This window comes from Pseudophryne corroboree, chromosome 8 (assembly GCF_028390025.1).
Source record: "Pseudophryne corroboree isolate aPseCor3 chromosome 8, aPseCor3.hap2, whole genome shotgun sequence".
NCBI classification, from domain to species: domain Eukaryota; kingdom Metazoa; phylum Chordata; class Amphibia; order Anura; family Myobatrachidae; genus Pseudophryne; species Pseudophryne corroboree.
In genome coordinates, this window is record NC_086451.1 from 446889725 (window position 1) to 446903764 (window position 14040).

At 49.4% G+C, this 14040-nt stretch overlaps 1 protein-coding gene across 18 annotated transcripts in view; it reads right to left on the minus strand.

The window, feature by feature from the left end:
• Positions 1-14040, minus strand: part of LOC134949554 (uncharacterized) — a 274657-nt gene that overhangs the window by 119036 nt on the left and 141581 nt on the right. For 17 of the 18 annotated variants that reach the window (XM_063938199.1, XM_063938210.1, XM_063938206.1 and 14 more), the window contains 4 exons: positions 6463-6534; positions 5142-5240; positions 4709-4780; positions 4044-4142 (listed from right to left, as the gene is read on the minus strand). In XM_063938199.1, coding sequence (XP_063794269.1) covers positions 4044-4142; positions 4709-4780; positions 5142-5240; positions 6463-6534 — 342 coding nt within the window. The remainder of the gene's footprint in view (positions 1-4043; positions 4143-4708; positions 4781-5141; positions 5241-6462; positions 6535-14040) is intronic. The other variant, XM_063938204.1, reaches the window with a different exon arrangement.

Consider the following 14040-nt stretch of genomic DNA (forward strand, 5'->3'; position numbering starts at 1 on the left):
AGAATGTTTATCGGGAATGTTTATCCTTGGTCCACCGACCCTGAAGAGAGTGCTGCTCCAACACCGCACCCCAACCTCTCAAACTGGCATCCGTCGTCAGCAGGACCCAGTTGGAAATCCAGAAGGGACGACCCCTGCTCAATTGCTGGTCCTGCAGCCACCAGCTCAGTGACAGGCGAACCTCCGGAGATAGGGAGATCATGTGAGATCTGATCCGGTGAGGCAGGCCGTCCCACTTGGACAGAATCAACTTCTGTAGAGGGCGAGAATGGAATTGAACATACTCCACCATGTCGAAAGCCGACGCCATGAGACCTAATACTTGCTCGCCGAATGAATCGCCACTTGCGGACGGGATATGAAGCATCGGGTCTTGTCCTGAAGTTTCAGGACTTTCTCCTGAGACAGGAACAACCGCTGGTTGTGAGTGTAAAACAACGCTCCCAGGTGTACCATGCTCTGAGCCGGAACCAGGTAGGATTTCTTCCAGTTGATCAGCCACCCGTGGCTGCCATGCACTGGACCGTCAGATCGGGATGACACAGGAGAATTTCCGGGGAACTCGCTAGGATCAACAAATCGTCTAGGTATGGTAGTATCCTGCCCCCTTGACGGTGGAGTGTAGCCGTCATGACTGCCATTACTTTGGTGAAAACTCGCGGAGCCGTTGTCAAACCAAAGTGTAATGCCTGAAATTGGTAATGAAGGTTGCGCATCGCAAACCTCAGGTACTGTTGATGAGATACCGCAATAGGAATATGCAGGTAGGCATCCTGTATGTCCAGGGAGACCATATAGTCCCCAGGCTCCATGGCCAGTACAATAGAGCGCAGCGTTTCCATACAGAACTTGGAGACCCGCACATGCTTGTTCAAGGACTTCAGATTGAGAATGGGCCGCGAGGACCCGTTCGGTTTCGGGACTAGAAACAGCTGTGAATAGAACCCCTTGCCCCTCTGAGTCAGAGGCATCTGTACCACCACTCCTGTAGACAGGAGGGAATGTACCACTGAGTGCAACGTGTTTGCTTTTGCCGGATCCAGAGGCACATCTGTCGGGCAAAATCGATGAGGGGGACAATTCTTGAAGGGTATGGCGTAACCTCGAGCAACGACTTCCCTCACCCAGGTATCCGAAGTGGTCTTTAACCATTCCTGGGTAAAACCTAGAAGTCGGCCCCCCACCCTGGGATCCCCCAGAGGGAGGCCCGCTCCGTCATGCGGCCGACTTGTCAGTTTTGGAAGCTGGCTGACGGGCGGCCCAGGCACACTTCGGTCTGGGTTTGGCAGGCCTGGAAGCACGAGCTTGCTTTGGGTATGCCTGACCTTTTGCTTTACCTGGAGTACGAAAGGGTCGAGGGAAAGTACTTTTAGCCTTCTGCGTTGAAGAAGCCGTACTAGGTAGGCAAGCTGTTTTACCCGTAGCCAGATCAGCCACAATCTTATTGAGGTCTTCTCCAAAGAGAATATCTCCCTTGAAAGGAAGCACCTCCAGGGTTTTCTTGAAATCCAAATCCACCGACCAGGATCTCAGCCAAAGGATACATCTGGCCAAAACGGATGCAGTAGCAGCCTTGGCCGCGAGCACCACAGCATCGGAGGCCGCCTCCTTAAGGTACAGAGAAGCCGTGGCAATATATGAGAGACTTTGTCGAGCATGCTCAGATGCATCGGAAGGCAGTTCCGCCTCGAGTTCCTGGGCCCACGCTTCAACAGCTTCAGCAGCCCAAGTCGCTGCAATAGTTGGCCTTTGCACAGCCCCCGAAAGGGTATAAATTGCTTTTAAACAGCCCTCCACACGTCGATCCGTCGGTTCCTTCAGAGAGGTGACGGTAGTTACTGGCAGAGCAGAGGAAACAACCATACATGCCACATGAGAATCTACAGGCGGAGGAGTTTCCCAATTTTTACACACCTCCGCAGAGAGAGGATAGCGAGCCAACAGTCTCTTATTCGGTGTAAATTTTGTTCCCGGATTTTCCTAGGATTCCTGACGTATGTCAATCAGGTGTTTAGAGTAGGGTAAAACTTGTTTAACCACCTTCTTACGCTTAAACCTATCCGGTTTCTTGGAGACGGTTTCAGGCTCAGAATCGTCAGACACTGGAAGAATGAGCCGTATCGCCTCAATCAAATCCGAGACATCTACGGATGACTTCCCTATCCCATCTGAAACATCAGTGTCAGCAGGGTCGGTATATGCACCATCCTCCTCAGAAGACGTGTCGGTCAAAACCGTTGGTTGGGAGGAGGTAATCGCCCTTCTAGAAGACGACTTAGTCTTATGCGGGCGAAAGTGACCCTTAGATTTAGACATGGATCGGTACAAATGCTGTAACTGAGTGGAAAGCTGATCTGCCCATAGCGGGTTTACAGCAGGGACCATAAACTGTGGTAGTAGCACAGGTGGTCCCACAGGGGGCGTCAATTTAGTCACAAGCGTGTTTAACAATGTGGAGAATGTAGCCCAAGGTGGGTCTTGTGATGCCCCAAGCGCTACCGACCAACTGGGGGGTAAGGAACCCCCTGAACCTGAACTCTCAGCTGCTAAATTATGCTCCATTGCGTCAGCGGCCTCACTACCATGCAGTGCGGGAGAGGCCCCAACGTTGTTGTCACGTTTAGCAGACATAACTATGTGCACAATAATGGGCAACCCGGTACAAAATCTAGCAGCACTACACCTAACGAGAACTCTCAGAGAAGGAGCCTAAGAAGGCAAAGACCAGGAGTTCAATAGATATAGATTATATGGTGACTATAAATCACAAGTGAAAATACCCCGTTAGTATATCTTGTGAAACAATCCTATATTATTTGCAGAGAAAAACCTGAAACACTTGGCCCCCTCAGGTATAGCAATATAGGAATAGCACGCTGAGTGAAATACCCTGCAATAAGGCAACCACGTAGCAGCTACATGCACACACACATATATAGTCACAAATGTACCATGCAGATATTATGTACCATAAACTGGACTGGACTGGCAATACAAAGTAATACTCAGTATGGCTATATGTGATAACAATAGATATAACAAACACAGTAAGCACTGGATGTATATCACAGGGTGTTTGTACCACACAACCCTGACAGTATGCACTCTTTCTTAACTAACACTGTCCCAGTGACAGGTAGAATACAAAAGTGTCCTGTAGGAAGCACAGCACTGGCAGTCAGGCGGTTCCACAGAGGAGGATTTGCCAACAGCAAGGCTCTGTTTGTAATGGCTGCTGATCGGGAATGAGGGAGAGGGAAGCAGCTCCAGGGCGGGAACATTGCTGAAATGGCGCCCTGGGGCTGGGGGGAGGGGCCTCAGGTCCGACCTGCTCCCCCTGCTGGCATCCCCACCAGGTGTGCAGGCAGTAAAGATAAAGCAGGGGGAACTTGGTACAACGTCCCCCCTGACCTGTGCCCATACATAACCCTGGTGGCTAGTGGAGCAAGCTGCCCAGTAATCAGTGTCCGCGCCAGCGCGTGCGCGGCCCTCCTCCTACGGCCGCGCTGGATCACAGTAAAGTGCGGCACAGAAGCCCCTTACCTCCCCCTTGTCTGCGGCCACGCGATCCGGGAGATGGCGGCGTGTGTGTGACGCACGTTAGGATGGAAGAAGCCGGCGCCTCCGCTGTAGTGACCCGGCAAGCGTGGCGCAGGAGTATACAGCGCAGCTGGGGGTGATGGCGCTGCACGCAGGAAGGTCTATTAGACTTTGCCTGCAGCTGCCCTGGAAGTCTTCATTACATTTTCTCAGTTTTCAGTCTGTAAAACGAAGCTCTGAAAAGGCTGCTTAGGGCAGCCTCCTGTTAAGTGCCTGCATACTGCAAGGCACCAACTTACAAACTGAGCTCACTGGCATGGAGGCGGGGTTATAGAGGAGGCGGCGCTGTGCATCTTTGAGCCTGTTGGTGCCTCGGATCAAGATCCTACTCTACACCCCAATGTTATTCCTTGTGGAGCCCAGTGTACCCCGCAGAAGAAATGTAGATTTTTTTAAGACAAACACATGACTGAAACACTGGTAAGAAATGAATGGATTCCTACCTTCCGCAGGTGCGTCACTGTTACCCTGCGCCATAGCGTGCTGGAAGCTGGCGCTGGGCAGCGCATTGTTATAGTTTCTGCTCTGTGCCCATCTGTCACCTGGGAAACAGGAAGTAACCAGGACATATAAGACAGGTTCTCACCCCTGACACGTGTCTGCCCTGTACACTGTTTTATCGCTACTCCTTGCAGAACCCTTACATCTTGTCACTTGTGGTGCATGTCTAAAATCGCCACTTCTTACAGAATGAGCCCAGAACCCATTATTTCCAATGGGGGGGGGGGGGATTGATTTAATTTTTCATCTGAGAATAAGGACCCAGCGCTGTTGCTTATGGTAAATGTGACAGCGCATCGATCAGTTATTAGAAGAAGAAAGGATATACCGGCTATCGGGAGACCACCGGTCACTATACCGACGCCGGGATGCCGAACGGTTAACGGCCCGCTGGTCAGCATGCCACCCAACAGGGACTATTCCGACTTGTGGATGTACACAACACCCACCAAACCCATACAAATGACCGGCCTGTGCCAATTGGGGGCAGTTAGTGGTTGGTAAACCTGCCGTACATGTTATTACCGTATACTTCTGATCTATCAGTAAACACCATTAAAGACTTGGTCACTGACACAACGTCTGTATATTCTTTATAGTTACACACCTGCCATTGGTTCCCTCATGGGCTCATTTTCTTGTTTAATCCTCGGAGTAACATCAGGAACTATGTATACAGCTGTGTACACAAGAGGAGAACATACACATCTAATTTTAACATGTACAGTAATATAGTAATGAATGCAATAGAAATACACAGCTTTTATTTATTTTAAGTATGAGTTATATGTACAAACAAAATATATACAACTAATCTGAATTAAGCGAAACAACAAAAAATAATTATAGGCTCATTTATCAATGAGTGATAAATTGCACCAGCCAATTAGCTGCTGTCTTTTTTCAAACAGGTCCTGTAACATGGAAGTTAGGAGCTGATTGGCTGGTGCAATTTATCAGTCATTGATAAATGAGCCCATTAGATTATTTTAGGGTAAACACACGTCTGAAACACTGGTAAGAAATGAATGGCGGCCTACCTTCCGCAGGTGCGTCACTGTTACCCTGCGCCATCCCGTGCTGGAAGCTGGCGCTGGGCAGCGCATTCTTGTGGTCTCTGCTCTGTGCCCATCTGTCACCTGGGAAACAGGAAGTAACAGGACATATAAAACAGGTTCTCACCCCTGACACGTGTCTGCCCTGTACACCACTGCTCATAGTACACGTTATACTGATCCTCCAAACCTTTCTGTGCTACAGGACAGTTTTATCACTGCTCCTCGCGGAACACTTATGTCTGGTCGTATGTGCTGCGTATCTGAGATCTCAACACAGATCTGGGGCTGTACGTGGCCATAACAAGACCTTTATCCTCCCTACCTGTACGTACTTGATTATAGATTATACCGGAAGTTTTTTTTTACCACTGTCCTGATGGAATGTTCACACTATCTTCAGCTTCAAGTTCTTCACCGGTGCTGGAACATTACCTTATAGGATCTGTGTATACTGAATTATGAACCTAATTCAGACCTCATCACTGTTGTGCGAAATCGCAAGTTGGACGATTATCGTACGACTACGCATGCGTATGGATCGTAATGCACGGGCGCGAGGCCAAACTGCAAAAAAAAAATTCTGAGATTATCGCTAGGCGAACGCAGGTTGATTCACAGGAAGCGGACGTTTAGGGAAGGTAACTGCCCGTTTTCTGGGAACGTCAGGAAAAACGCAGGTGTTCCCAAGCGTTTTCAGGACGGTTGTGTGACGTACACTCCGGCCTGATCAGCCCGATTCTTTCGCACTGTAGGAGTAATTCCTGGCCTACGCACAGACTGCACTGGCTGGAAAAAGTATTAGATGGTGAGTGAGTTGCGAACGGATTTGGAGCTGACCGGCATTTGCAAAGCTTCTCGCACGGCGAACCCAGACTTGCACTGGGCGGATTTTCACTCTGTCTGAGCGGCGACTATCCGATCACAACCTCTGCAAATTCACAGAGGAGCGATCAGGCCTGGATTAATCCCTAAATCCATGTCTGCAATTGTACAGTCAGAGTACTCATTGCCGCCTGGTTTTCTACAGGTCATATACTAGCACCGCTTGCAGAATGAGCCTAGAAACTGAATATTTCAGAGGGGAACAGAATGGATTTTATTCTTCATCTGAGAATAAGGACCCAGCGCTGTTACATGGCTTATGCTAAACAGGAAGTGTAACGGTCATGTGACAGCGCAGCGCTCTCTGTGATATTTAGAGTTACATTGTGAGATGCTACGAGGTACATCTGATGTATGAGACACAACCACTACAGACCTGTCCGAACACACAACGTCTGTATATTTCTTTATTGTTACACACCTGGCATTGGTTCCCTCGTGGACTCATTCTCTTGTTTAATCCTCGGAGAAACATCAGGAACTACGTATACAGCTGTGTACACAAAGTGAGAAGATACACATTTAGGGCCTTATTCAGGTTTGTTAGCAAACCAAAAAAGTAAGCAATTGGGCAAAACCATGTGTACTGCAGGTGGGGCAGATGTAACATGTGCAGAGAGAGTTAGATTTGGGTGGCGAATGTTCAAACTGGAATCTAAATTGCAGTGTAAAAAATAAGCAGCCAGTATTTACCCTGCACAGTAACAATATAACCCACCCAAATCTAACTCTCTCTGCACATGTTACATCTGCCCCACCTGCAGTGCATCATGGTTTTGCCCAAATGCTTACTTTTCTGGTTTGCTAACAAACCTGAATAACCCCCTTAATTATAACTTGCACACTAATATAGTAACAGATACCATAGATAATACACACAGAGCTAGCTTTTATTTATTTTAAATATGAATTTTAACTACAAATAAAAAATAAGAATTTACTCACCGGTAATTCTATTTCTCGTAGTCCGTAGTGGATGCTGGGGACTCCGTAAGGACCATGGGGAATAGACGGCTCCGCAGGAGACTGGGCACATCTAAAGAAAGATTTAGGACTACCTGGTGTGCACTGGCTCCTCCCCCTATGACCCTCCTCCAAGCCTCAGTTAGGACACTGTGCCCGGAAGAGCTGACACAATAAGGAAGGATTTTGAATCCCGGGTAAGACTCTTACCAGCCACACCAATCACACCATATAACTCGTGATAGGAACCCCGGTTAACAGTATGATAACAACGGAGCCTCTGAACAGATGGCTCTCAATAACAACCCGATTTTTGTAACAATAACTATTTACAAGTATTGCAGACAATCCGCACTTGGGATGGGCGCCCAGCATCCACTACGGACTACGAGAAATAGAATTACCGGTGAGTAAATTCTTATTTTCTCTGACGTCCCAGTGGATGCTGGGGACTCCGTAAGGACCATGGGGATTATACCAAAGCTCCCAAACGGGCGGGAGAGTGCGGATGACTCTGCAGCACCGAATGAGAGAACTCCAGGTCCTCCTCAGCCAGGGTATCAAATTTGTAGAATTTTGCAAACGTGTTTGCCCCTGACCAAGTAGCAGCTCGGCAAAGTTGTAAAGCCGAGACCCCTCGGGCAGCCGCCCAAGATGAGCCCACCTTCCTTGTGGAATGGGCTTTTACAGATTTAGGCTGCGGTAATCCCACCGCAGAATGCGCCAGCTGAATAGTGCTACAAATCCAGCGCGCGATAGTCTGCTTAGAAGCAGGAGCACCCAGCTTGTTGGGTGCATACAGGATAAACAGCGAGTCAGTTTTCCTGACTCCAGCCGTCCTGGAAACATAAATTTTCAGGGCCCTGACTACGTCCAGTAACTTGGAATCCTCCAAGTCCCTAGTAGCCGCAGGCACCACAATAGGTTGGTTCAAGTGAAAAGCTGATACCACCTTCGGGAGAAACTGAGGACGAGTCCTCAACTCTGCCCTATCCATATGGAAAATCAGATAAGGGCTTTTACAAGACAAAGCCGCCAATTCTGATACACGCCTGGCCGAAGCCAGGGCCAACAGCATGACCACTTTCCACGTGAGATATTTCAAATCCACAGTCTTAAGTGGCTCAAACCAATGTGATTTCAGGAACTCCAAAACCACATTGAGATCTCAAGGTGCCACCGGGGGCACAAAAGGAGGCTGAATATGCAGAACTCCTTTGACAAAAGTCTGAACTTCAGGCAGTGAAGCCAGTTCTTTCTGGAAGAAAATCGACAGAGCCGAAATCTGGACCTTAATGGACCCCAATTTGAGGCCCAACGTCACCCCTGCTTGCAGGAAATGCAGGAATCGACCCAGTTGAAATTCCTCCGTTGGGGCCTTTCTGGCCTCACACCAAGCAACATATTTCCGCCAAATGCGGTGATAATGTTTTGCAGTGACATCCTTCCTGGCCTTGATCAGGGTAGGGATGACTTCCTCCGGAATGCCTTTTTCCTTCAGGATCCGGTGTTCAACCGCCATGCCGTCAAACGCAGCCGCGGTAAGTCTTGGAACAGGCAGGTCCTCTGAAAGCATCTCTTCAAGTTCCGGAATGAGAGGCAGAGGAGGAAACACATAAACCGACTGGTACACCCACGGTGTTACTAGAGCGTCCACAGCGATCGCCTGAGGGTCCCTTGACCTGGCGCAATATCTTTTTAGCTTTTTGTTGAGGCGTGACGCCATCATGTCCACCTGTGGTCTTTCCCAACGGTTTACCAGCATTTGGAAGACTTCTGGATGAAGTCCCCATTCTCCCGGGTGGAGGTCGTGCCTGCTGAGGAAGTCTGCTTCCCAGTTGTCCACTCCCGGAATGAACACTGCTGTCAGTGCTAACACGTGATTTTCCGCCCATCGGAGAATCCTTGTGGCTTCTGCCATTGCCCTCCTGCTTCTTGTGCCGCCCTGTCTGTTTACATGGGCGACCGCCGTGATGTTGTCTGATTGGATCAGTACCGGCTGGTTCTGAAGCAGGGGTCTTGCTTGGCTTAGGGCATTGTAAATGGCCCTTAGCTCCAGAATATTTATGTGAAGTGAAATCTCTTGAGTTGACCACAGTCCTTGGAAATTTCTTCCCTGTGTGACTGCACCCCAGCCCCGAAGGCTGGCATCCGTGGGCACCAGGACCCAGTCCTGTATTCCGAATCTGCGGCCCTCTAGTAGATGAGCCCTCTGCAGCCACCACAGCAGCGACACCCTGGTCCTTGCCGACAGGGTTATCCGCTGCTGCATCTGGAGATGGGACCCGGACCATTTGTCCAACAGGTCCCACTGGAAAATCCTTGCGTGGAACCTTCCGAATGGAATTGCTTCGTATGAAGCTACCATTTTTCCCAGGACTCGTGTGCATTGATGTACCGACACCTGTCCTGGCTTTAGGAGGTTTCTGACTAGAGATGACAACTCCTCGGCTTTTTCCACTAGAAGAAACACTTTTTTCTGGTCTGTGTCCAGAATCATTCCCAGGAACAGAAGACGTGTCGTCGGGACCAGCTGTGACTTTGGAATATTGAGAATCCAGCCGTGCTGCTGCAGCACTTCCCGAGAAAGTGCTACCCCCACTACCAACTGTTCCTTGGACCTCGCCTTTATCAGGAGATCGTCCAAGTATGGGATAATTAAAGCTCCCTTCTTGCGAAGGAGTATCATCATTTCGGCCATTACCTTGGTAAAGACCCTCGGTGCCGTGGATAACCCAAACGGCAGCGTCTGGAACTGATAGTGACAGTCCTGTACCACAAATCTGAGGTACTCCTGGTGAGGAGGGTAAATGGGGACATGCAGGTACGCATTCTTGATGTCCAGGGAGACCATGTAATCCCCCTCGTCCAGGCTCGCAATAACCGCCCTGAGCGATTCCATCTTGAACTTGAATCTTTTGATATAAGTGTTCAAGGATTTTAAATTTAAGATGGGTCTCACCGAACCGTCCGGTTTCGGTACCACAAACATTGTGGAATAGTAACCCTTTCCTTGTTGATATGCTCTATCGTACCTTGACAATCACTTGCTGTGAATACAGTTTTTGAATAGCCACCAACACTGCCTCCCTGGCAGAGGGAGTTGCCGGTAAGGCAGATTTTAGGAAACGGCGGGGGGGAGACGTCTCGAATTCCAGCCTGTACCCCTGAGACACTACTTGAAGGACCCAGGGATCCACCTGTGAGAGAGCCCACTGTGCGCTGAAATTTCTGTGACGGGCCCCCACCGTACCCGGGTCCGCCTGAGTAGCCCAGCGTCATGCTGTGGACTTACCGGACGCAGGGGAGGACTTCTGCTCTTGGGAACTAGCTGTGTGCTGCAGCTTTTTCCCTCTACCTTTTCCTCTCGGCAGAAAGGATGAGCCTCTAGCCCTCTTGCTTTTCTGGGCCCGAAAGGACTGTACCTGATAATACGGTGCTTTCTTTTGCTGTGGGGTAGTCTGTGGCAAAAAAGTCCGATTTCCCAGCAGTAGCTGTGGAAACGGGGTCTGAAAGACCATCCCCAAACAGTTCCACCCCCTTATAGGGCAAAACTTCCATGTGCCGTTTCGAGTCGGCATCGCCTGACCATTGCCGAGTCCATAACCCCCTTCTGGCGGCAATGGACATAGCGCTTATTTTTGATGCCAGCCGGCAAATATCCCTCTGTGCATCACGCATGTATAAGACGGCGTCTTTTATATGCTCTATCGTCAGCAAAATATTGTCCCTATCCATAGTATCAATATTATCCGACAGGGAATCTGACCACGCAGCTGCAGCACTGCACATCCATGCCGATGCAATAGCTGGTCTCAATACAATGCCCATGTGTGTGTATATAGCTTTAAGGGTAGTTTCCTGCTTTCTATCAGCAGGTTCCTTTAGGGCGGCCGTAGCCGGAGACGGTAGTGCCACCTTTTTTGATAAGCGTGTCAGCGCTTTATCTACCCTAGGGGGTGTTTCCCAACGTGACCTATCCTCTGGCGGGAAAGGGTACGCTGCCAATAACCGTTTAGAAATAATCAATTTCTTATCTGGGGAAGTCCACGCTTCCTCACACACCTCATTTAATTTCTCAGATGCAGGAAAAACTACTGGTAGTTTTTTCTCACCAAACATAATACCCTTTTTTGTGGTACCTGGGGTATTATCAGAAATGTGTAATACATTTTTCATTGCCTCAATCATGTAACGGGTGGACCTATTGGAGGGTACACTAGTCTCATCGTCGTCGACACTTGAGTCGGTATCCGTGTCGACATCTGTATCTGTCATCTGAGGTAGCGGGCGTTTTAAAGCCCCTGATGACATTTGAGACGCTGGAACAGGCACAAGCTGAGTAGCCGGCTGTCCTATGTCGTCAAACCTTTTGTGTAAGGAGTTGACACTGTCACGTAATTCCTTCCATAAGTCCATCCACACAGGTGTCGACCCCGCAGGGGGTGACAGCACATTCACAGGCATTTGCTCCGCCTCCACATCATTTTCCTCATCATACATGTCGACACAGCAGTACCGACACACAGCACACACACAGGGAATGCTCTGACAGAGGACAGGACCCCACAAAGCCCTTTGGGGAGACAGAGGGAGAGTATGCCAGCACACACCAGAGCGCTATATACCACAGGGATATCACCTATAAAGAGTGTTTTCCCTTATAGCTGCATATATATTCTATACTGCGCCTAAATTTGTGCCCCCCCTCTCTTTTTTACCCTTTCTGTAGTGCAGGACTGCAGGGGAGAGCCAGGGAGCGATCCTTCCAGCGGAGTTGTGAGGGAAAATGGCGCCAGTGTGCTGAGGGAGATGGCTCCGCCCCTTTTTCGGCTGGCTTTCTCCCGCTATTTTAATAATTCTGTCAGGGGTTAATTTACACCTATATAGCCCCTGGGGCTATATATGGTGTCAGTTTGCCAGCCAAGGTGTTTTTTATTGCTGCTCAGGGCGCCCCCCCCCCAGCGCCCTGCACCCATCAGTGACCGCAGTGTGTGGTGTGCATGAGGAGCAATGGCGCACAGCTGCAGTGCTGTGCGCTACCTTGGAGAAGACAGAAGTCTTCAGCCGCCGATTTTCCGGACCTTCTTGCTTCTGGCTCTGTAAGGGGGACGGCGGCGCGGCTCCGGGAACGGACGACGAGGTCGGGTCCTGTGTGCGATCCCTCTGGAGCTAATGGTGTCCAGTAGCCTAAGAAGCCCAAGCTACCACCACTTAGGTAGGTTCGCTTCTTCTCCCCTTAGTCCCTCGTTGCAGTGAGCCTGTTGCCAGCAGGTCTCACTGTAAAATAAAAAACCTAAACTATACTTTCTTTCTAGGAGCTCAGGAGAGCCCCTAGTGTGCATCCAGCTCGGCCGGGCACAGAAATCTAACTGAGGCTTGGAGGAGGGTCATAGGGGGAGGAGCCAGTGCACACCAGATAGTCCTAAATCTTTCTTTAGATGTGCCCAGTCTCCTGCGGAGCCGTCTATTCCCCATGGTCCTTACGGAGTCCCCAGCATCCACTAGGACGTCAGAGAAATATATTTCTCTTTCATCCACTAGGGGACACTGGAGTCTTATACAGTAGGGGTGTGAAGCTTGCAACCGGAGGCTTGGAACAATCTAAAATTAGCATTGTCTGCACAGCCGGCTCCTCCCCCTTCACATCCCTCATCCCTCAGTTTGAAAAATTGTGCTAGGAGAAAGAAGCACAAGATGGGAGCTCTTGCTCCACATAGCATTATTTATTTATTGATTTATTTTAATTTTATTTTTTTAATGTTTTGTCATCTATGACTGACCCAATCCCTCCTAACTTAAAGGAGGGTACAGGCTTTACCTAAGGAAAACTGCCCAATCCCTCCTAAAGAGGTTTGGTTTGCAGGTTTGACCAAAAGAAGAAAGGCTGCATCAACCTAATCAAAGGGGGACAAAGGTCTTCAGAATAAGAGAGACAAGGAGCCCAGCTAAAGGGATCTACATCTCTCTACAGTAAAATCCGAAGCACAGAGTCAGGAGTGTCTCAGGTTACTGTGAGTACTGGTGGTAAGAGGGGCCCTAGTTTACATAAAATTATGATCTTCCTGCAGGAGATCTTTATAATGTTAGTCCCGCTGCACGCTGCTGCCTTCTGGTTAACTTAAACTCTGATAACAGACTAGCAGCGCAGCATCACCCGCTCCCCCCTCCCTCCCTCCATGCTAGTTAGCCGCAGCAGCTTTCCCTACGCTGCCCTGACGATATACATCCCGCCCTCCACCGTCTCCGTACCACGGCTAGTGTCTCCCGCGGCTGGCAGCCGCAGCAGTTCTCCCTACGCTGCCCTTGCAATATACATCCCGCCCTCCACCGTCTCCGTACCAAGTGTCTCACCGCCGCTGGCAGCGATGGTATCCAGCTCTCCCTCTGCCGTTTTGATTAGGGACAGTAACACTGCTCTGTCCCACGCGCTCCCTCACGGCACATCAAGCTGGGATGGCGGGGGGATAGTGAGAGACGCCGGCAGGGACCGGGTTTTTGGCCGCGCAGAGCGGTACAGTGTCCAAGAGGGCAGTGGACCCGAAGTGCTGGAGAAGTAGTGACTCCAGTGTACAGGGTGACCCGGGTTCAAGCCACCGATCCAGGCAGATTTTACAGCGCTGGGTGTTTAGGACGAGGGGTCCAAAATATTTTTTAAATATTAATTGAATAAATGTCGGCCATTTTTAAAACCAAATAGAGGCGCTAACAGGACTCTCTCAGGCGTTATTACCTTTAGAATAGCCAGGCTTCTTGGCCAGTCAGAGCAGAGGGAGGGGTTATTATAATAGAGCACTACTCCCTCTACTGGACATTTATATTTAACACTCTGCTGCAATGGATTTTCAATGTATTTTGACAGGCATTTTTTATGATTTCAATTTTCAAGGGACTTCTAAACCAAAGATCCCGATGAAATGATGGGAAAGACTGGATCACAACCCCGACCTCAGAACTGAAATACAGTTGGGTGTGCGAGGGTTGCAACGATGCTGGTGATAGTATTATTATTATACATTTTTATTTTTTGTTTTGT